General features: G+C 52.2%; 1 protein-coding gene across 1 annotated transcript in view; it reads right to left on the bottom strand.

Moving 5' to 3' along the window:
• Positions 1-244: 244 nt before the first annotated feature.
• LOC129710491 (prolyl 3-hydroxylase 1-like) overlaps positions 245-23,118 on the bottom strand; it is a 44,112-nt gene continuing 21,238 nt past the window's right edge. Inside the window, 12 exon segments of the mRNA XM_055657446.1 lie at positions 245-2,066; positions 2,593-2,733; positions 5,112-5,170; positions 5,173-5,186; positions 11,049-11,145; positions 13,131-13,281; positions 14,247-14,333; positions 15,436-15,560; positions 16,027-16,139; positions 16,538-16,590; positions 20,511-20,603; positions 21,726-21,865. Coding sequence (XP_055513421.1) covers positions 1,869-2,066; positions 2,593-2,733; positions 5,112-5,170; positions 5,173-5,186; positions 11,049-11,145; positions 13,131-13,281; positions 14,247-14,333; positions 15,436-15,560; positions 16,027-16,139; positions 16,538-16,590; positions 20,511-20,603; positions 21,726-21,865 — 1,271 coding nt within the window. The 3' untranslated portion in view covers positions 245-1,868.

Consider the following 23,118-nt stretch of genomic DNA (forward strand, 5'->3'; position numbering starts at 1 on the left):
TTCTGCACTCTCCATCTCGGTATTTGCTCGATTTAATGTACTTGATTGATTGTATTTATATATGCTACATCTGATCGGTTTGGACAGCAGGCAAAACAACACTGCAGTTCGGTACATTTGACAATAACAACTAAACTTCAACCTATCCCTGACCCGGCAACACGCAACCTCACATTGAGTACAATATGGGTTATTATAGGGATCTCTGTGCAATCTGCTGCTGTAATAAACCACATCGAGGCAGTTTCAACAAAACGCATGTTTAATAGAACTCTGGAGTAGCTCTTTTTGCCCGCACTGAACATTTCCGACACCTCACCCTGCCCGAGGCCTGGGTTAACACCAAGTTACAGTCTGGGTGCCTCATCCTGCACCCCCCCACCCCTATCCATCCTCACCACCCCTCTCCCTCCAGACTCCCATCTTTCAGCCAGAGTGGCCGATCATGGCGGTGGGCAGGAGTGTGTTCCTTCAAAGCCTTCACCCCCATCCCCTCTGACCAAGCAACACAACCGCATTTCCACATGTGACAGTCCCCTGGCGGGCTCAATTTCCCTGCCACGTGACTATCTCCCTCTCCCCGGTCCCCCTCCCTCTCTCCTGCCCCTGACTTCCTTGCTTGTCCAATTGCCCCTGCTCCCTCGCTCTCTGCGTGTTGTGGGACAGTGAGATCTGGGAGTACATGTGCATGGTTTGCTGAAAGTGGCTCGCCAGCTGGATGAGGTGGTGATTTATGAAACAACACCAAGTGCTGGAGCAGCTTCACTGAGTAACCCCAGCACTCTGTGTCTTTTGTAAACCAGCATCCGCAGTCCCATGTTTCTGCACAATGTAAACAATTGCTTGCCTTAATTAGGAAGGTCATTGAGGGCAAGTGTTGGGACCTCATGATGCAGCTGTACACATCAGTGGCCAGACTACACTTGGAGAATTGGATGCCATCTGCTCACCCAGTTACAGGAAGTGTGGCATTTATCGGAAAGGGTGCAAAATGGATTCACCAGGTCATTACCAGGGCTTGCGGGCTAGCGGGCTTGAGACTGCGGCCATTTACTTCAGAGCACAGGAGGCCGAGTGATAAACTTCCTGATTAAGTGAACCCTCAAGGGCCTGTCCCACGGGCTTCATTTGCACGTCACGCAGGTGACGCTCGAAGATTTTGTCAATCATAAATCCTGGGGCGCCGCGCGTGGCCGTGCGTTACTGCCTACATCACCACGCACCATGCACGTGTAATGCACGCCATGCACGCGTCGTGATGCGTAAATGTTGCATAAATGACGCGCAAATGACGCCCAAGTGGGACAGGCCCAGTCTGTATTCCAGTTGAGAGAATTCTAAAACTAGAGGGTGTGGGTTTGTTGAGGGGGAGGGGCACATTTATGAGGCACCTCGGTGGTAACGTTTAACCTCAGAGGGTAGTTGTATCTGGAAAGAGCTGCCAGAGGAAGCAATAGAAGCAGATACACCAACAGCATTTAAAATACTCTGAGCCATGGAGAGGAAGGGGGGGGGGGGGGGGGGGGGGGTTAGAGGTTTATGGGACGTGGGACTAGCGCAGCGTTGCAACTGGGGCAGCAAGACCATAATGGGCGAGAGACAATTCCCATGCTGTACAGCTCGACAACTCTCTCCCACCCACCTCTTTACTTGCCTCCCTCCCTTTCCCTCTTGCTCACTCTTCCTCCGAACCCCCCCACCCTCCCCTCCATTCTTCTATCTCCCTATCTCCCTCGGGAACATGGCCCCTCACCTCCAGGCAATCTCTACTGCATTAACCTCCCCCACCAACCTGCTGGCAGAGAGGCTCCGTCAGCCCAGGGGATAGCACGGTGGCCATTCCTCCCCGCTCTTCCCCCGCCGCCCGATCAGAGCTCATCCTTCCCAGGCCGCCCCGCCACAACCGGCTCCGCCCTCCTCCGCTCCCGCTGTGTCTGCCGTCTGCCACCGGCCGACAACTCCTCCTCCGCAGGGCGCGGGAGCCCTTTGTCCGGCTCGTGGCTACGGTCGCCCGGCATGGGATCCGGAAACAGTTCCTGGGTCAGGGCGTCGATCTGAGAGCGGCCCTGTGGGGGGGAGAGAGAGAGAGAGGGGGTGAGCACAGGGAGATCCCACTGTATCCAGGGTGACCACAAGGAGGTTCCACGGGAGACAGAGAACACGGAGAGATCCCACGGGGGCTAGGAGAGCACAGGGAGATCCCACAGGAGAGAATGAAGATCCCATGGGGAAGCCCCATTAGCACCAGGGAAGTCCCAGCAATGGGGGAGAGAGCACGGACCGATCCCACAGGCAGAGGGAGGTGGGAGGACGGTGCGGACGCTGGGGGGCGTAGCTGAGTGGGGATTCGGGTAGCGGATACTAGGTATGGCAGTAGGGACAGACTGCAGAAGGGGAGAGGGGCAGTCAGTGAGGTCAGGGACAGACGGTTGGGGCGAGGATGGGCAGATGGTGAGTGGATCATGGACAGAGTGGTGCAGAAGTGGGAGGTGCCGACATTGGGTCCGTGGTGGTGGGGGGGGGGGGGGGGGGGGCAGAGTCACTGGGATGGTCAGATGGTGGGGCCTAGGGAAGAGTAGATGAGTCACTCACCTTCTCGTTGTGCCTGGGGTCGAGGGTGTACCACAGGACGAGAGCACAACGTTGACCCCTTGTGACACCCCCAACACCATGGGACGTCCCGTCACCCCACCTGAAGGTCAGCAGGCGTCCGCACCTGGGAGTGACCTCCACCTGAGGGGATATAAACAGAGTGAGGGTTCAATCGGCAGGTCAACCTGACCCACTTGCTCGAGTCAGAGTGAAGCCTCCTCCGCACGGTCCCATCACACACACCCGGGCTCTGGCACAGACTGAAGTTCTCTGTGCACTGTTCTGTTCTTTGATCATTTACATCGATAATCTCCCTCTCGCCCCAATTGCCTCACCCAGATGAGATGGGTGAAGACAGTTTGAACAGTGCTTTGGATTTCTGTCAAGCCTGAGAGGCCTCGGGTGGACCTGGAGAAGAAGCCTTGTTTGGAAGCATCAAAGTCGACGAGGAAGATCGACTGATATACTTCTTACTTACCTGGAGAACGCTGCTTCTCTGCTCATTTGATCCGCTCCTTCACTAATGTACTACATCAACTGCTGGTTATGCTGATTTACAGCAACAATAGTGTTCTACTTGGCATCAAAATGGTGCGGTGGGTAGATCTGCTGCGTCACAGCGCCAGAGACCTGGGTTCCACCTCGGGTGCTATCTGTGTGGAGTTTGCACATTCTCCTCGTCACTGCGTGAATTGCCTCCCACGACCCAAAGTATTGCGGTTTTTCAGGATCGACCTCTGTAAAATAAGTGCCCCTAGTATGCAGGGAATGGATACGAAAGTGGAATAACATCGAATTAGCATGAACGGGTAAACGATGGTCCAAACAAGCCTGGTTTCCGTGGGCCGAAGAGCCTATTCCATGTTCTACCTCTAAACTAAATTAAATAAAGTTATATTGGTTGGTAAAAGTACAGATTATCAATGTCAGGTCACTCCTCAAAGAGGACATGTTTAAGGTGAGAGGGGAAAGATTTGATGTGATGCAAGCGTGCATATATGGAGACTCCAATGGGGGAAGTTGAGCACAGAGTGGATGGAGCACAGGGAGATCCCACGGGAGAGAACGAAGGCCAGGGAGGTCGATCTTAGGTGTCGAACACCTAGAAGTAGGTGTCAAACACCTAGATGCTGATAATGGAGCAACAAACTCCATCCATCTCCAGTGCCTTCATGAAGTGGCTGCTGACTGTATATTTCACAAGCATATATCTTCTGCGTCTCGGCAGCCTCCAATGTGCTGGCGCTGTGCTCGGACCAACACTTGAAGGGCAGAGTTCTTCCCATTGTGCACACGGGCTGGGTCCACATACCGGCACTTTAACAGCCAACTGATGGAGGACGGCTGGTACCAGGATTCATTCCTACAGTTCTGGTCGGAGTGGACATTGTAACCGGCGGAGGCTTCCCTTCCCTAAGTCTACAGTGGGGTCTGGAAAAGACCACACGCGTCTCTTTGGTCAGGAACATGCATGGGGGTCGACCAAGGACAGGATTCCATGATCGGGTGGATTGAGAGAGTTACTCGACATAACCTATCCAGGGATAAACCACCGGGAACTCATTCCAGTGGCGATCGTAGCAAAAGATGGAACGCTGAGGGACTGAGGTTCGATCGTGGTGGGTTCAGGGGCTGGATCGTGTTTCACCTCCAACATGTCCGCTGACAGTTTCCGCAACTGCTCGCCGATGGCGCCACCTTTCTCACAGATTGGGAGAGTGAGTCAACCGGGTCCTTTCATGAGACTCTCTTTGTGTAGGATTCGTCCAGTGAGGTTGTGTGAAGGGTCTTGTGGGAAGACATACTGTAGCAACAGCCCACCTAGAGGATGCCGAACACCTAGATGCTCCCCCGATATCAGAGGTATCAGAATCAGTGCCCTCCACCAGCTGAGGAGAGGCAATTCCCTGAGGCTGGGTGGAGCCAACTGGGATATCCTGGGCTGCGGCGTTCATGAAGGTCCTGAGGGGGAAGTCTGGTGACCGGGTTAATGCCTCCTGTCATACACTGGGCAGTTGTAGTACTGCTGCCCTGAAAAGGTGCTCTCCACCTTATAATGAACCAGCGCCCAACACACATGACCATTTAATGGGCAATGGAAAATCATGTGGTGTCCATGTTGGCCCAAGTGTTTGTAAGGTTATCAGTGATAGGAGCAGAATTAGGCCATTCGGCCCATCAAATCTTCTCCACCACCTGACACTGTGGGGGGGGGAGAGAGAGAGCGAGAGAGAGATGGGGGGGGAGAGAGAGGGGGAGAGGAAGAGAGAGAGAGAGAGGGCGAGAGGGAGAGAGAGGGAAGGAGGGATCGAGAGAGGGAGGGCTCGAGAGAGAGAGAGGGAGAGATAGAGAGAGAGGGGAGAGAGGGAGAGAGAGCAAGAGGGGGATAGAGAGAGAGAGAGCAAGAGGGGAGAGAGAGAGGGAGGGGTAGGGTCAGGGAGAGAAGGGGACGGGGGAAGTGGGAGAGGTTGAGGGAGAGGGGAGGGGGAGAGAGAGAGAGAGACGGGGTCCACACTTACTGTAACATTTTGAGTGTTGAGATCCATGAAAAGCAAATTGCCTCCTTCAAACTCATCGTGAGGTAGAGGTGTACACTGGAGGAGGAGAAAGGGAGGTCAGACCAGGACAGACAGAAAGGAAACCTGGAGATCAGAGAGTGGGGGGGGGGGGGGGAGGGGCAAGAACAAGGGGCAAGAGAAAGGGGATGCGAAGGAGGTCAAAGGGGGGGGAGAGAAGGGGAGGGAAGGGGACTAAGGTGGGGGGAGAGAAAAGAGGGGGGGGGGGGGAAATGGGAAGAATGGGGGAGGGAAGGGAGGTGGAAGGGGGGGAGGAAGGGGGGAGGGACGGGGGGGAGGGAGGGAGAGGGAATGAGGGCGGGTGGGGGAAGGAGGGGGAGAGGGGGAAGGAAGGGGAGGAGAGGGGGAAGGAAGGGGGGAGGGTGGGAAGGAAGGGGAGGAGAGGGGGAAGGGGTGAGGAGAGGGGGGGAGGGAATGAGGGGGAGGGTGGAGGGAAGGAGGGGAGGGAAGGGAAGGAGGGGAGGGGAGGGAAGGGAAGGGAAGGGAGGAAAGGGGGAAGGAAGGGGAGGGAGGGAAGGGAGGGAATGTGGGGGGAGGTTGGGGGCGTTGCGGAAGGTTTGGGGAGGGGAGGGAGGGAGGGAGGAGGGAGGGGGGTTGGGGTGATGTGGGTACAGTGGACAAGGGATATAGGGTAAAAGAGAGTAGTGGGTGGAAGGGGCTGATGAGGATGGGAGGGAATGGGAAGGAGTCGGACTGTGAGTGAGAGAGAGTGGGGAAATGATTCAGGTTGAGGGATAGAAACATAGAAATTAGGTGTAGGAGTAGGCCATTCGGCCCTTCGAGCCTGCACCGCCATTCAATATGATCATGGCTGATCATCCAACTCCAGTATCCCATACCTGCCTTCTCTCCATACCCCCTGATCCCCTTAGCCACAAGGGCCACATCTAACTCCCTCTTAAATATAGCCAATGAACTGGCCTCAACTACCCTCTGTGGGAGAGTTCCAGAGATTCACCACTCTCTGTGCGAAAAAAAGTTCTTCTCATCTCGGTTTTAAAGGATTTCCCCCTTATCCTTAAGCTGTGACCCCTTGTCCTGGACTTCCCCAACATCGGGAACAATCTTCCTGCATCTAGCCTGTCCAACCCCTTAAGAATTTTGTAAGTTTCTATAAGATCCCCTCTCAATCTCCTAAATTCTAGAGAGTATAAACCAAGTCTATCCAGTCTTTCTTCATAAGACAGTCCGGACATCCCAGGAATCAGTCTGGTGAATCTTCTCTGCACTCCCTCTATGGCAATAATGTACTTCCTCAGATTTGGAGACCAAAACTGTATGCAATACTCCAGGTGTGGTCTCACCAAGACCCTGTACAACTGCAGTAGAACCTCCCTGCTCCTATACTCTAAATCCTTTTGCAATGAAAGCTAACATACCATTCGCTTTCTTTACTGCCTGCTGCACCTGCATGCCTACCTTCAATGATGACTGGTGTACCATGACACCCAGGTCTCGCTGCATCTCCCTTTCCCAATCGGCCACCATTTAGATAATAGTCTGCTTTCCCGTTTTTGCCACCAAAATGGATAACCTCACATTTATCCACATTATACTGCATCTGCCAAACATTTGCCCACTCACCCAGCCTATCCAAGTCACCTTGCAGTCTCCTAGCATCCTCCTCACAGCTAACACTGCCTCCCAGCTTAGTGTCATCCGCAAACTTGGAGATATTGCCTTCAATTCCCTCATCCAGATCATTAATATATATTGTAAATAGCTGGGGTCCCAGCACTGAGCCTTGCGGTACCCCGCTAGTCACTGCCTGCCATTGTGAAAAGAACCAGTTTACTCCTACTCTTTGCTTCCAGTTTGCCAGCCAGTTCTCTATCCACATCAATACTGAACCCCCAATGCCATGTGCTTTAAGTCTGTATACTAATCTCTTATGTGGGACCTTGTCAAAAGCCTTCTGGAAGTCCAGATACACCACATCCACTGGTTCTCCCCTATCCACGCTACTAGTTACATCCTCGAAAAATTCTATAAGATTCGTCAGACATGATTTACCTTTCGTAAATCCATGCTGACTTTGTCCAATGATTTCACCACTTTCCAAATGTGCTGCTATCCCATCTTTAATAACTGACTCTAGCAGTTTCCCCACTACCGATGTTAGACTAACTGGTCTGTAATTCCCCGTTTTCTCTCTCCCTCCCTTCTTAAAAAGTGGGGTTACATTTGCTACCCGCCAATCCTCAGGAACTACTCCAGAATCTAAAAAGTTTTGAAAGATTATTACTAATGCATCCACTATTTCTGGAGCTACTTCCTTAAGTACTCTGGGATGCAGCCTATCTGGCCCTGGGGATTTATCGGCCTTTAATCCATTCAATTTACCCAACACCACTTCCCGTCTAACCTGGAATTCACTCAATTCCTCCAACTCCTTTGACCTGCGGTCCCCTGCTATTTCCGGAAAATTATTTATGTCTTCCGTAGTGAAGACGGAACCAAAGTAGTTATTCAATTGGTCCGCCATATCCTTGTTCCCCATGATCAACTCACCTGTTTCTGACGGCAAGGGATCTACATTTGTTTTAACTAATCTCTTTCTTTTCACATATCTATAAAAACTTTTGCAGTCAGTTTTTAGGTTCCCTGCCAGTTTTCTTTCATAATCTATTTTTCCTTTCCTAATTAAGCCCTTCATCCTCCTCTGCTGGTCTCTGAATTTCTCCCAGTCCTCTGGTATGCTGCTTTTTCTGGCTAATTTGTACGCATCATCCTTCACTTTGATACTATCCCTGATTTCCCTTGTTATCCATGGATGTACTACCTTCCCTGATTTATTCTTTTGCCAAACTGGGATGAACAATTTTTGTAGTTCATCCATGCAGTCTTTAAATGTCTTCCATTGCATATCCACCGTCAACCCTTTTAGAATTAATTGCCAGTCAATCTTGGCCAATTCACGTCTCATACCCTCAAAGTTACCTTTCTTTAAGTTCAGAACCATTGTTTCTGAATTAACAATGTCACTCTCCATCCTAATGAAGAACTCAACCATATTATGGTCACTCTTGCCCAAGGGGGCACGTACAACAAGATTGCTAACTAACCCTTCCTCATTACTCAATACACAGTCTAAAATAGCCTGCTCTCTCGTTGGTTCCTCTACATGTTGCTTTATATAACTATCCCGCATGCATTCCAAGAAATCCTCTTCCTCAGCACCCCTGCCAATTTGATTCACCCAATCTATATGTAGATTAAAGTAACCCATTATAACTGTTTTGCCTTTGTCGCACGCATTTCTAATTTCCTGTTTGATACCATCTCCAACTTCACTACTACTGTTAGATGGCCTGTACACAACACCCACCAGTGTTTTCTGCCCCTTAGTGTTTCGCAGCTCTACCCATACCGATTCCACATCCTCCAAACTAATGTCCTTCCTTTCCATTGCATTAATCCCCTCTCTAATCAGTAACGCTACCCCACCTCCTTTTCCTTTCTCTCTATCCCTCCTGAATATTGAATATCCCTGGATGTTCAGCTCCCAGCCTTGGTCACCCTGGAGCCATGTCTCCGTGATCCCAACTATATCATAGTCATTAATAGCTATCTGCACATTCAACTCATCCACCTTATTCCGAATGCTCCATGCATTGAGACACAAAGCCTTCAGGCTTTTTTTTACAACACTCTTACCCCTTATACAATTATGTTGAAAAGTGGCCCTTTTTGATTTTTGCCCGGGTTTTGTCTGCCTGCCACTTTTACTTTTCACCTTGCTACCTATTGCTTCTACCCTCATTGTACACCCCTTGGTCTCTACGCTCACACATTTAAGAAACCCTTTCCCTTTAACTCCATCCTCCACTATCCCATTCAACACCCCACCCCCTTTATTCAGTTTAAAGCCACCCGTGTAGCAGTGGCAAACCTACCTGCCAGAATGCTGGTCCCACACCTGTTAAGATGCAATCCGTCCCTTTTGTACAGTTCCCCCTTACCCCAAAACAGATCCCAGTGATCTAAGAATCTAAATCCCTGCCCCATGCACCAGTTCCTCAGCCACACGTTCAGGTCCCGTATCACCCTGTTCCTGCTCTCGCCAGCACGGGGAACTGGAAGTAAACCGGAGATAACAACCCTGGAGGTCCTGCTTTTCAACATTTTCCCGAGCTCTCTAAAGTCACGCTGCAGAATATTCATCCCTTTCTTTCCGACATCGTTTGTGCCGACATGCACTACCACTTCCGGATGTTCACCTTCGCCCTTGAGGATTTTCTGCACTCTGTCCGTGACATCCTGGATCCTGGCACCGGGAAGGCAGCACACCATCCTCGCATCCCGTCTGTTGCCGCAGAAACCCCTGTCCGTACCTCTCACGATGGAGTCTCCCACTACAATGGCCTTGCCTGCCTTGGGCCTTTTTGGTTTTGGCTCAACGGCCCTATTCGGGGTCGGGGTTGACTGGAGGAGTGGGATGGGCTGGAGGAGAGGAAAGTGGGGAGGGCTGGGATGTCAGCAAAGAGCTCACCATGTGAACGGAACGAGATCCAAAATCAGGTTGGGATTCACTGACACACCACGGGAACAGGCCATTTGGTGCACAATGTCAGCACTAACATGTGGACACACAGCCATATTAATCCTTCACCTTCAGTGCTGGTCTTGACACTAACTTCTGTCCAGGATTCTCTTCCACCTCCATCATCCAACAGTGTGTCCTGGCCCTCATCATCTGCAACAGCCTTCATGTAGACATCATCCACTGCGCTACTCCCATTGATAACCTTTGTCACCTCCTCATAAACTTCAAGCACGTTAGTAAGGCATGACCTGCTACATACAAGGACATGCTGACTCGCTCTAATTAACCCATTGTCTCCCAAATGGGAATAGATCCTATCCTTAAGAATCCTCTCCAACAGCTTCCCTATGGGGTGGGAGATTGCAACCTTCACGTGGTCCACCCTGGTTCAACAAATGCAATGCCGTGCACAAACCGAAGATCAAACAGAACAAGTTGTCTTACAAATTTAGGCTGTGCACGCCATAAGCAAGAAGAAGAAGCTTTCCTACCACTGATATGAGGCTCAACAGCCTGTAATTTCATAGATCCTCTCTACTTCCCATCATAAACAAAGAATAACATTAGCTACTCTCCAGTCCCATGGGACCTAGCCTGTGGCTAAAGAAGACATAAAGATCTTCATCAAGGCTCCTGCAATCTCCTTCCTTGCCTCTATTAATAAGCTGGGATAGGTCCCATAATGTTAGAGGATTTATCCTCAATGCTCCTCAAGGGGCCCAACACCTTCTTCTTCTTCAAAGTATTTTAATGGCTGAAGATTTTCATGTGATAAGAAGGATCTCGACCCAAAACGTCACCCACTCCTTCTCTCCAGAAATGCTGCCTGTCCCGCTGAGTTACTCCAGCATTTTGTGACTACCTCCTTCTCCATGATCTCAAACTGCCCTTGCAGAGTAGTATTCCCCACCCACACTGATGTCACAGTCCTTGTTGACCTTCTCCTCAGTGAAGGCAAATGCAAATACTGATTTAATACCTCTTCTACATCCTCCGACTAAGAGGACCAAGCAGAAATTCCCTTCTTTGCCCTTGATCTTCTACTGGTTACCTTTGTTTTGAATGTATGAATGCACGAAAGGCATGGGATTCTTCCAGCCATATCTGATGAAGCCAAGTGTGCAAACACCACCTTCATCACCCTGTCTCCACAAGCAGAGAACCATGCACCTGAACCCCTGGGACCCCACACACTCCCCAGAGCCCGACCACTTTCTGTGCAAGTCCTGCCCTGGTTCAACATTCCAGAACGCACTGCCTCGCACATTTCGGGATTAAACAGTGGGAATTTGGAACGGGTCTGGAACGGGGGATCATGTCGATGGGGCCTTTACCTGAAATTACGGGCTCCCCCCGCAGATCCTTGTCGGCTGCATTCACTGCCCTCCGGCTCCTCCAGACAACTCCGGGATGTGGGTGTGGCCTCGTTACCTGGGCATGGGAACCAGAGAAAGGGATATCCTCTCAGAGTTGCACCTCTTGCTCTAGGGCGCGGGAGTGATGCAGAGGGGAGCACGGGTAGGGGAATTGGGGAAACGAGAGGGGGGGGGGATTGGGGGACACTGAGGTGGGAGCACAAGGGGGCGGGGGGGAACACAGCAGGGTGAAGGAGCATAGAGGGTGAGGGAGCACAGGGAGGGGTGGAGGAGCACAGGGTATGAAATAGAAAATAGGTGCAAGTGTAGGTCATTTGCCCTTTCAACCCAGCACCACCATCCAATATGATTCTGCCTGATCATCCAAAATCTGTACCCCATTCCTGCTTTTCCCTATCTCCCTTTATTCCTGTAATCCTAAGAGCTAAATCAAACTCTCTCTTGGAAATATCCAGTGAATTGGCCTCCACTGCCTTCTGTGGCAAAGAATTCCACAGATTTACAACTTTCTGGGTGAAAAAGGTTTTCCTCATCTCAGTCTCGAATGGCCTACCCCTTATTCTTGAACGCGACCCATGGTTCTGGACTTCCCCCAACATGGGGAACATCTTTCCTGCATCTCGCCTGTCCAATCCCATAAGAATTTTATATGTTTCTATAAGATAGCCTCTCATCCTTAATTCCAGTGAATACAAGCCCAGTCGACCCATTATTTTATCATATGTCAGTCCCGCCATTTCAGGAACTAACCCGGTGAACCTAAGCTGCACTCCCTCAATAGCAAGAATGTCCTTCCTCAAACTAGGAGGCCAAAACTGCACACAATACTCTAGGTGTGGTCTCACTTGGGCCCTATACAGCTGCAGTACGACCTCCTTGCTCCTATAATCAAATCCTCTCGCTATTAAGGCCAACATTCCATTAGCTTTCTTCACTGCCTGCTGCATGCTTACTTTCAGTGACTGATGTACAAGCACACCCAGGTCTCATTGCACCTCCTCTTTTCCTAATCTGACACCGTTCAGATAATAATCTGCCTTCTTGTTCTTGTCACCTAAGTGGATAACCTCACATTTATCCACATTATACTGCATCTGTCATGCAGCTGCCCACTCACCCAACTTATCCAAGTCACCTTGAAGCATCATTAGCATCCTCTTCACAGCTACACTGCCACCCAGCTTTGTGGCATCGGCAAACTTGGAGATGTTACATTTAATTACTTCATCTAGATCATTTATATTGTAAATAACTGGGATCCCAGCACTGATCCCCCCACGAGTCACTGCCTGCCATTCTGAGAAGGACCCAGTAATTCCTACTCTTTGCTTCCTGTCTGCCAACCAGTTCTCTACCCATGTCAATACATTTCCCACAATACCATGTGGTCCAATTTTGCACACTAATCTCTTGTGTATGGGGGAGCAAGAGGGGGGTGGGGAAAACAAAGGGAGCCCGAGGGATGGGGGGGGGGGGGGGGGGGGGGGGGAGGTGGGGGGAGCCCGAGAGATGGGGAGCACGGGAGGGGGGGTGGAGGAGCACAGAAGGGGCGAGTGAGCATGGGAGGGGGTTTGGGGGGGGGTGTACAGGGGGTTGCACCAGGGTGGTGGGGTGTACAGGGGGGAGAGGCAGGAGAGCACAAAGGGGGAGATGGAGCACCAGGGTGAGCACAGGGGGATGGAGCACGGTAGTGAGTGTGGGGGGGGGGGGGGGGGGGGGGGAGGGGGGGAGGAAAAATGCAGAAGGAGACGCAGTGTGTACCACGGGATCTGGTGCCAGGGCAATGGGAGTCTGGGAAGGGAGTGCTCGAGGCAACGCACAGTGCAGCGCGGGGACTAGACCAGGGTTGATTGCAGCGTGGCGGAGGAGGGCGGGGGCAGGAATGTAGGGTCTGGTTCCAGGGACGATGAGAGCGTGGGGGGGGAGGGGCGCAGGGCCTGGTCTTGCGGCAATGGGAACATAGCGAGGGGGGCGGGTGGGGCATGGGGACTGGTCTCAGGCCGATGGACACGTAAGCAGCACACCCCTGTCCCCACTCACCTGCAGGCACGGAGCGGCAGGACAGGTGGGAGAAGGACAAGTGCAGGGGGCCCGGCAGCTGGAACAGGTGCTCTATGACGGAGCGGCAGCGTTCTGTCACCTGCAGGTAAAGCTGGGCCACGTCACGCCTCACCTTCCCGGCCCTGGACAGCTGAGAGCACAGGCTCAGAGGTCAGCGCTATACCAGATACAGGCCCACTCCCACAGCCCCCCGCACAGCCCTCCCTCTCTTCCTCTCGCACCTCCCTCCCTCTCCCCAACCGCTCCTTCACTCCCTCCACCATACGATCATTCCTTCCCTCTCTCCCTCCCTCCAACTACCTCTCCATCTCCCACCACCTCTCCCCCCCTGCCTCTAGTTGCTCACTCCCTCCTTCACTCTCCCTCCATCTATCTCTGCCTTCCAATCTACCTCCCTCTCCCTCACTTTCTTTCTCCCCATTGCTCATTTCACCTCCCCCCCCCCCATCTCTCTCCCACAATCCCTTGGTTATATATTAGCTACCGAAATGGGCAGAAAAATGGCAGATGGAGTTTAATCCAAAGCAAGCGCGAGGTGTAGCTCTTTGGTAGGTGGAATAGAGTCATAGAATGATACAGTGTGGAAACAGGCCCTTCGACCCAACTTGCCCACACCGGCCAACATGTCCCAGCTACACTAGTCCCACCTGCCAGAATTTGGTCCTTAGCCCCCCTGTCCTATCCATGTTCCAGTCTAACTGCTTCTTAAATATTGGGATAGTCCCCGCCTCAACTACCTCCTCTTGCAGCTTGTTCCATTCATCACCCACCCTTTGTGTGAAAATATTACCCCTCAGGTTCCTATTAAATCTTTTCCCCTTCACCTTAAACCTGTGTCCTCTGGTTCTCAATTCACCTACTCTGGGCAAGAGACTGTGCATCATCCCTGACCCTCACTCCGACCCTGTCCCCTACCCTGACTCTAACACTCACCATGACCCCACCATTCACCCAGATCCTGCCACCATCCCCCAACCTGGCCCTCAGCCTGATGCCATCTCTGATCCTCACACCAAACCGTCACTATACCCGCTGCTCACCCTGACCCCACCCTGATCCTGTTCCCATCGCTGACCCGCACTCTGACCCCCTCACCTTCAACACCCGAAGGAGATCCAGTCCCACCGGCAGGGGTGGTGCCGAGCGCCCATCTCCGCTCCACTGGGAAAGTTCCTCTGCAGTCTGGGGTGCGGAAGGAAGCAGAGTGGGGTTCAGTGTCTCTACCCCCTTCCCGCCTTCACCACCGTTGCCCTGGGGGGGGGGGGGGGGGGGGACGTCACCTGGTCAGGCACTGTCCAGGGACCAGAATGCAGAGGTCGGAGACTGTGGGGTTCAGAGGTCAGAGGTCGGGCAGGTGAGGGGTCAGAGTGGAGGGCATATGGTGTGATAGGGTCACCGCACAGGAGACAATCACAGAACCAGGGAAGTGATCAAGGGTCAAAGGCCACATGGAGCCACAGGTGGGTGGGGTGAGAGTTCAAAAAGGAATAGATTGGTTTGTGAAGGTCGCACACAGAGTACAGGGGCAGAATAAGACCAGGTCAAGGGTCACGACCTGCAGCAGTGGGAATTAGGCCAATTGGCAGTTGAGGCAAGACTTCGATGTCGTGGGATGTCAGGACTTTCATATGAAGAAAGACTGGATACTCGGCTTGTACTCGCTAGAATTTAGAAGATTGGGGGGGGGGGGGGGGGAGATCTTATAAAAACGTACATAATTCTTAAGGGGTTGGACAGGCTAGATGCAGGAAGATTGTTCCCGATGTTGGGGAAGTCCAGAACAACGGGTCACACAGTTCAAGGATAAGGGGAAATCCTTTAAGACCGAGATGAGAAAAACATTTTTCACACAGAGAGTAGTAAATCCCTGGAACTCTCTGCCACAGAAGGTAGTTGAGGCCAGTTCATTGGCTATATTTAATAGGGAGTTAGATGTGGCCCTTGTGGCTAAGGGGATCAGGGGGTATGGACAGAAGGCAGGTACAGGATACCGAGTTGGATGATCAGCCATGATCATATTGAATGGCGGTGCAGGCTCGAAGGGCTGATTGGCCTACTCCTGCACCTATTTTCCATGTTTCTATGTTTCGAGGGGTAAAAGGTCAGGTTGGGGAGGGTCTGTGTTAAGGATAGGGGGGTCATGGGTCAGAAATCGCAGAGGACGATTTGATCAAAAGTGGACAGGGTGATAGTCCGGGGAAAGCTTTGGTCGAGTTGGGGCAGAGATCAGGGGTCGTGTGCGAGGGAGATCAGTGGTCAAGAGCCGGGCTGCTGCATGACTCACGTTGGCCAGGTCCCGCATCCGCTCACACTCGCTGTGGCTCAGTGCCCCGTCCAGCACCATCTCCTCCGGCCCCTTCAAGCCAGTCTCCTCCGCGACCAAGAGGCCCCCCAGGCCTGGCCACGAGGCTGCGGGCAAGAGTGGAGGGGCATCACCGCGTGGGCAGCAGACGGACTATGCCCTCACCCGGAGACTACACGGCCCATCTCCCCTCCTTGAGATCACTCGGCCTATCACCCCTCACTGAAACCACTCGGCCCATCTTCTCTCCCCAAGACCACAGCCCATCTCCCCTCACCCAAGCCCACTCAGACAATCTCCCCTCCCCAAGATCACTCATCCCATCTCCCCTCTCTGTGATTCCTCGGCCCCTCCTTGGAACAACTGGGGATACATACTGAGAGCACTTGGCCCTTCTCTGGGAAAGCAGGAGGCCTCAGCCCCACCCAGCCCCCTGAAATCACCCGACCCATCCAGAGGACAGAAGGTGGTCTCAGCCAGCCCCAACCACCATCTGTGGGACAGCCGGCACTAGTGAGCATGTGTTCCGTGGTTGGGTCCAGGGTCAGGGGTGGTGTTGGGGATCAGACACACCTTTGAGGACGTCCAATCCTCTCCTCGGTTCAGCAGCTGGTTGGGACTTCTGATTGTTCGGAGCAGACTTCTGATTCCTCGGAGCAGATATTTGGGGCTTCTCCTCTTCTGTCCTGGGTCACAGCAAACAGACGTCAGAGCAGACAGGGAAGGGTGGGAGTGGGGGAAGCAGTGTCACGGGTGTGGGGAGGGGAGGGGAGCACCCTGGGAGGGGAGTAGAGAAGAGGGAGCGTGATGGGAGGGGAGGCAGGGGAGAAAGAAGCGTCATGGGAGTATGGAGGGGTGGTGAGAGCATCATGAGAATGAATGGGAAAGGGAGCATCGCAGGAGGAGAAGAGTAGGAGTGCTGTGACAGGGGAGGGTTGCAGAAAGCGAGGGGAGGTAAGGAGGGAACGGTAGAGGAAGCAAGGCGGGAGTCCCACAAAGGGGAGACAAGGAGGACCATTGTGGGTGGAGATACAAGGAGGACGCGCCATGTGGGTTGGTGTAGAGTTCAGTTAATTCCACAAACCTCTGCTTCTTCCTCACCGACTCGGGGATGATCTCTGCAGGGGTCCAAGAATCCTGAGCAGGGAAAAGGGTTAGTTCGCAGCTGGTCTCTCCTCACACCGTCCCCGCCCTAGGAGGGTGGGCCATTCGGCATCAGGGGGCCCTGAGGAACAGAGGGACCTTGGTGTACAGGGTCGGGCACACAACGTGAATGGTGGAGAGTATTGTGGAACAGGGGAACCTTGGAGGAATAAATAGTTTGGGTAATCAGATTACAACATTGTTAGACGGGAGCTGGGGAGAGTAAATGTACCGCAGTTGTTATTGGGTTTGTCCACATCCTGCACATCAGTTGATCAAAGTAGAAGACTGCTTTGTTCCTGTCGGGAGGAGGGGTAAGGATGGCAAGGTAAGGGAGCCTTGGATGACCAAAGCGGTTGTAAATATGGTCAAAAAGAAAAAAAGAGATGTATGCAAGGTTTAGGAGGATTAAATCAGGCCCTTTGATGAATGTAAAGAATGCAGGAAGAAATTCAAGCAGGTGGTTAGAAGGGCCCAAAGGGAAGATGAAATGTCTTTGCTCAGCAGAATTGCAGAAAATCCCAACGGTTTTTATACGTACATTAGAGACAAGACCAGGTAACCAGGGAGAAGGTAGGGAATAAGGATAAAGGAGGGAATTTGTCCTTGGAGTTAGAGGATGTATTCGCCCAGGAGAAGGACATGAAGTACAACAAATGAAGGACAATAGACAATAGGTGCAGGAGTAGGTCATTCCGCCCTTCGAGCCAGCACCGCCATTCAATGTGATCATGGCTGATCATCCCCAATCAGTACCCTGTTCCTGCCTTCCCCCCATATCCCCTGACCGCTATTTTTAAGAGCCCTGTCTAGCTCTCTCTTGAAAGTATCCAGAAAACCGGCCTCCACAGAGAATTCCACAGACTCACAACTCTCTGCGTGAAAAAGATGTTTCCTCATCTCTGTTCTAAATGGCTTACCCCATATTCTTAAACTGTGGCCCCAGGTTCTGGACTCAACCAACATCGGGAACAGGTTTCCTGCCTCTAGCATACCCAAACACTTAATAATCGTATATGTTTCAATAAGAGTATACAAGCCCAGCCGCTCCACTCTCTCAGCATACGACAGTCCCGCCATCCCGGGGATTAACCTTGTGAACCTACGCTGTACTCCCTCAACAGCAATAATGCTCTTCCTCAAATTTGGAGACCTAAACTGCACACAATATGTCTGGTGTGGTCTCACTAGGGCCCTGAACAACTGCAGAAGGAACTCTTTGCTCCTATACTCAGCTCCTCATGTTATGAAGGCCAACATGTCATTCGCTTTCTTCACTGCCTGCTGTACCTGCATGCTTACTTTCATTGACTGATGAACAAGGTCCCCCAGATCCCTTTTCCCCTTTCCCCAATGAATGGAAGACCAAAATGTTAGGATTGTTTGAGATTAAAAAGGAGGTGGTGTAGGAGCTCTTAAGGAGGATTCTTCAGGCTACCATTTACTCTCCTTTAGAAGAGAATGGGTTAATTAGGGATAGTCAGCTGGACTTTGAACGCAGCAGATTATGTTTTACTAACTTTGTTTTTTGAGAAGGTGATGAAGGTGATCAATGATACTAAGGCTGTGGATGTTTTTAACATGGATTTCAACAACGCATTTGATTAAGATCGTGGTCAGATAATTAAGATGCATGGGATCCACAGGAACGAGGTGGTTTACCCAAAGATGATGGAGGGTTGTGGCGGAAGCCTGGAGATCTGTAATCAGTGGATTCCTGTAGGGATCGGTGCTGGATCCTCTGTAATTGGATTGATTAGTAAATTTGCAGATCACATCAAAATTGTTGCAGATAGTGAGGAAGCTCGTCAAAGTACACAATGGGATCAGCTATAATGGTCAGAGGCAGAGTTTAATCTGAGCAACTGTGAGAAACTTCCGACCACAGGAGGAAGCTGGAGCTGAAACTTCAGCAGAACAACATGAGGGGTGTGTGGGGCAGTATGAAGAACATTACTGCAGGCTACGAGATGACCAGTGGCCTGGGGAGGGAAAGCAATCAGGACTGGGCCAACGAGCTAAACTTGATTTTTAATAGATTTGATGGGGGGGGGGGGTCTCTGCCCACCCTCCTCCCTGCACCCAGACAGACCCTCCCCCTCAATCCCCATGGTTCACTTTCTCTGTCCATTCTTTGTTGCACCTGACCAACGAGGCTGAGCAGAGGAGGAAGGAGCTGAGCAGACTCCGCCCAGGCAAAGCCAAGGGTCCCAATGGTGTCAGCCCTAGGGTGCTGAAAGTGTGTGTCAGCCAGTTGTGCGGAGTACTCCAGCATATCGTCAACCTGAGCCCGAGTCTGCAGAGGGGGTTCCTGTGATGTGGAAGACATCCTGCCTGGTTCCTGTACCAAAGAGGACACGTCCCAGCTCATCCAATGACTACAGACCGGTTTGCTTACCAAACAAAGATGGGGGTTGAGATGGGGGCCACCATCCACCTGCTCCATCGCACACCTGGATAAGCCAGGAAGCACCACGAGTCATGTTTGTTACTTCTTCAGTGCTTTTAACACCATCCGGCCTGCATTGCTAGGGAGCAAACTAACAAAGATGCAGGTGGATGCTCCATTGGTGTACTGGATCACCAACTACCTGACTGGACGACCACAGTATGTGAGGCTACAGAATTGTGTCTCGGATATGGTGGTGAGCAACACAGGGGCCCCACAAGGGACGGTCCTCTCTCCTTTCCTATTCACCATCTACACCTCAGACTTTAGATACAACTTGGACTCCTGCCAACTGCAGAGGTTTTCGGATGACTCTGCAATTGTTGGCTGGATCAGTGAGGGGAGGGAGTACAGAGGTGTAGTCAACAACTTTGTTGAGTTGTGTGGGCTGAATCATCTGCAGCTCAACACCAACTAGAATAAGGAGTTAATGGTGGACTTTAGGAGGTGAGGAACACACGTGTCATGGTGTGGGTGTGCAGTTTATCAAGGTACAAATACCTTGGAGTTTACCTGGACAGTAAACTGGACTAGTCCAGGAATGCCGAGGCCCTGTACAAGAAGGGACAGAGCCGGTTGCACTTTTTGAGAAGGCTCCGTCCGCTCCTTCAACATCTGCAGTAAGATGCTGCAGATGTTCTACAAATCGGTGGTGGCCAGCGCCATCTTCTTCGCTGCCGTGTGCTGGGGCAGCAGGGCGAAGGATGCAGACGCCAACAGGATCAACAAACTCATCAGGAAGGCTGGCTCCATCCTGGGGACAGAGTTGGATTCATGGGAGGTGGTCTTGGAGGGGAGGATGCTCCTCAAAATGAGTAGCATCTTGGACACTACAGCTCACCCCCTCCATGGTCAACACTGGTCAATCTGAGGAGCACCTTCAGCAACAGACTGGTTCCACCAAGATGCAGCACAGAACGCCACAGGAGATCCTTATGTATAATCCATAGGAGTGATTGTACAACTCCTCCCCCTTCTGTCAATAGGTGCAGGAGTAGACCATTTGGCCCTTTGAGCCAGCACCGCCTCCCCCCTCCTCCCCAATGTTTGCACATCTCCACGTTTCATACAGGTTTCATGAATCTTGTGTTTTATGTCCAATTTCCCTCCTTGGATAAATTAAGTTCTATCGTATTGTATCGTTTTATAGGTGTTCAACTTTCATAGTTGGAATGTGAGGGGAAAGTACACAGTTAATATCAACTGATATACAGAGGGATCTTGGGGTCCAAGCGCATAGCTCCATGAAAGTGGCAACACAGTTCGATACGTGGTAAAGAAGGCTTGTGGTATGTTTGACATCAGTATTGAGTATACGAGTCAAGAAGTCACATTCATCTTTATGAAAATTTGCATTTGTAATATTGTGTGCTGTTCTGGTCACTCCATTACAGGAAGAATGTGGAGGATTTGGAGAGGGGGCTATCAGAGGTTTATTAGAGATTAGTTGGGAGAGAGGTCTCACCGGGTCCTCGAAGCCTTGATCCATCTGCCCCTCCTCCGCCAGGTACAGCAGCTGTTTCTCCAGCAGAGAGCGCTCCAGGTAGAGTCGGATATCCTGCCCAGGGACGAGGTGGATGTAACAATGCAGTATTTCTCTAAACACACCCACTCCCCACCCCCCCACACACGGGGCGAGGTCAGGACGAGGGTAATGGGGGGGTTGGTCGGGGATTGATAGGTCAAAAGGTAGGTTGTGGGGAGGCAATTTTGGGCCTAGAAAACATTGCAGAAGGTAGGGGGAAAAAGTGAAAGTGCAGGAGTTGATCCTCTCTGGGTATGGGACTGGGGTCGAAGGGCAAGACAGGAGAGGTCAGAGAGACATCGTGAGTCAGACGGGAGCGGCGCCCCCAGGCTTACAGCCAGCACGGAGAAGCAGGGGTAATCCAGCTCAACCCTGCCTGTTAACCTACCAGCCCTGCCTGTATTTACGGGAACAACAGCCCAAGCTTACAGCCAGTCTGGAGAAGCAGCGCTAAATCCAGCTCAACTCTGCCCGTCTCGCTGGGTTAACCTACAGCCCTGCCTGGACTGATGGGACACCAGCCCGGAGCCATGGAGTTAGCGCTGCTTCTCCGTGCTGGCTGTGGGCCTGGGGGCGCCGCTCCCATTTGACTCCTGACGTCTCTGGCCGCCCCCAGATGGGGGACGTGGGGCACTCGGGAGAGGGTGTGGATGGTCTAGTGGCGGTTCAACAGCTATTGTGGAGGCGGAGACCTGGGATCGATCCTGGCAGCGGGTAATGCGCAGATCTGTGTCCATGCCGCGGCTCGGCTGCTGAGAGTGTATTTCACTTGTGACCAATTACCTTGGCATGCGCGGTCGGAATACCGAACTCGCTTATTGGGTCGATGGTGCAGAGGGATTTAGCTGGGGCAGGGAGGAGTTCTGGGAAGAGGAGGGTTTGGAAAGGACATCCCAGGAAACTGCATCCCACCGGAGTGGATCCAGGGGGAAGGATTCTGGGGGAGGACTGGGTCTTGATGGAGTGAGTGGCAGCGGAGATGGCCCAGGGGAAGAATGGGACTTAGCAGCAGAGGGACAGGGTCTGGGGCTCCTGGGGAGAGGGTCCTGGGGGAGGTGGGTGGGGAGGAGAGGGACAGAGAGGGGTTCCAGAGAGGGAAGAGCCAGGGTGGGGGGGGGGGGGGGGGGGGGGGGGGGGGGGGGGGGTGTCACTCACCTCTCTGACCCCCACACGAGCCGTGCCCTCCTCTCCCAGTCGGGATCTGAAGAAGTCCAGGTTCTGCAGCATGGCATGATCTTGAGGCCAGAAGAGGAGGAAGGTTCTGGAATATTCCACCGCCAGCTCATAGTTGCCCGCTGGGGAGAGAGGAGGAGAGGTGAGCAATGCTTACAGGGCAGCCTTTGAGTGGCACAGCAGCCAATAAGGAGCGGTGTGGAGGTGGGGTGTGGGCGAGGGGTGGTGTTGAGGCTTTGACTAGAGAGGCTTCAACGATGAGGTTGAGCAGAGGGTGACGACTGGTACAGATAGTCTGTTGTTTGTGTTACTCATCCATGGTCTTCGTGCAGCAGAGACGGCAGGTAGGGTGGTGGAATGCTCCTCCTGCAGGATGTCAGGGAGCACTACACCTGTGGGAGGTATATCCAGCTGCAGCTCCTGACTGACCGCATTAGGGAACTGGAACAGCAGACAGACAACCTCGTGGTTATCTGGGGGTGTGGGAGTGTCAGAGACAGGAGTTACATCCTGGTGGTCACACCCAAGGTACAGGTAGAGAGTCGAGGGTGACCACCAGGATGGGAGAAGGCAGAGAGTGCGGGAATGTCCTGGGGCCATTTTGATCAACAACAGGTATCCCCCTTTGGAGGCTGTTGAGCGGAGGATGACCCAACAGGGCGGAACAGCAGCAGCCTTCAGTTCCGTGGTTTTGGGCCTGGTTCTGAGGCTCAGTGGGGAATGGCAAAGACAGGCAGAGCCACAGTGATGGGAGACTCATTAGATCTGGCAGACAGTCGTCATTGTGCACATTGGCATACATAACATGGATGGGGAAAAGGGATGAGGCCCTGCGGAGTGAAAGTAAGGAGTTAGACAACTGGTTAAAATGCAGCATCTCAAAGGTATTGTAGTAACACAGCGGGTTAGGCAGCATCTCTGGAGATATGGACATGTGACACTTCGGATTGGGACCCTTCGGATCTCCAGATTACTCCTAGTGCCATGACGCTAGTGAAGTAGAAAGAGAAAGACAGGACATGTTTGTGGCCGAGGAGTTGGCGCAGTGGGCAGTTTCATATTTTTGTACTATTTGGATCTCGTCTCCGACAGAGGGGACCTGTAAAAGAGGGATGGGTTTCAACTGAACTGGAGGGGAACCAATATCCAGGGAGGCAGATTTGCTAGTGCTACATAGAGAGTTAAACCAGATTGGCAGGAGAGACCCAGAGCATTAAGCAGGCAGATTATCTCTTAACCTGACTAATTCCATTATGTGCCTCTTGTCCAAGATCTGCTTCTTAGTTTGTCAAACTAAGCTCCCAACGATTTAAATGTCAATATTGCTTTCATCTGAGTACTTACATTCATGTTCCAACAAAAGATTTGTTTCCTC

Source organism: Leucoraja erinacea, chromosome 28 (assembly GCF_028641065.1).
Source record: "Leucoraja erinacea ecotype New England chromosome 28, Leri_hhj_1, whole genome shotgun sequence".
NCBI lineage: Eukaryota > Metazoa > Chordata > Chondrichthyes > Rajiformes > Rajidae > Leucoraja > Leucoraja erinaceus.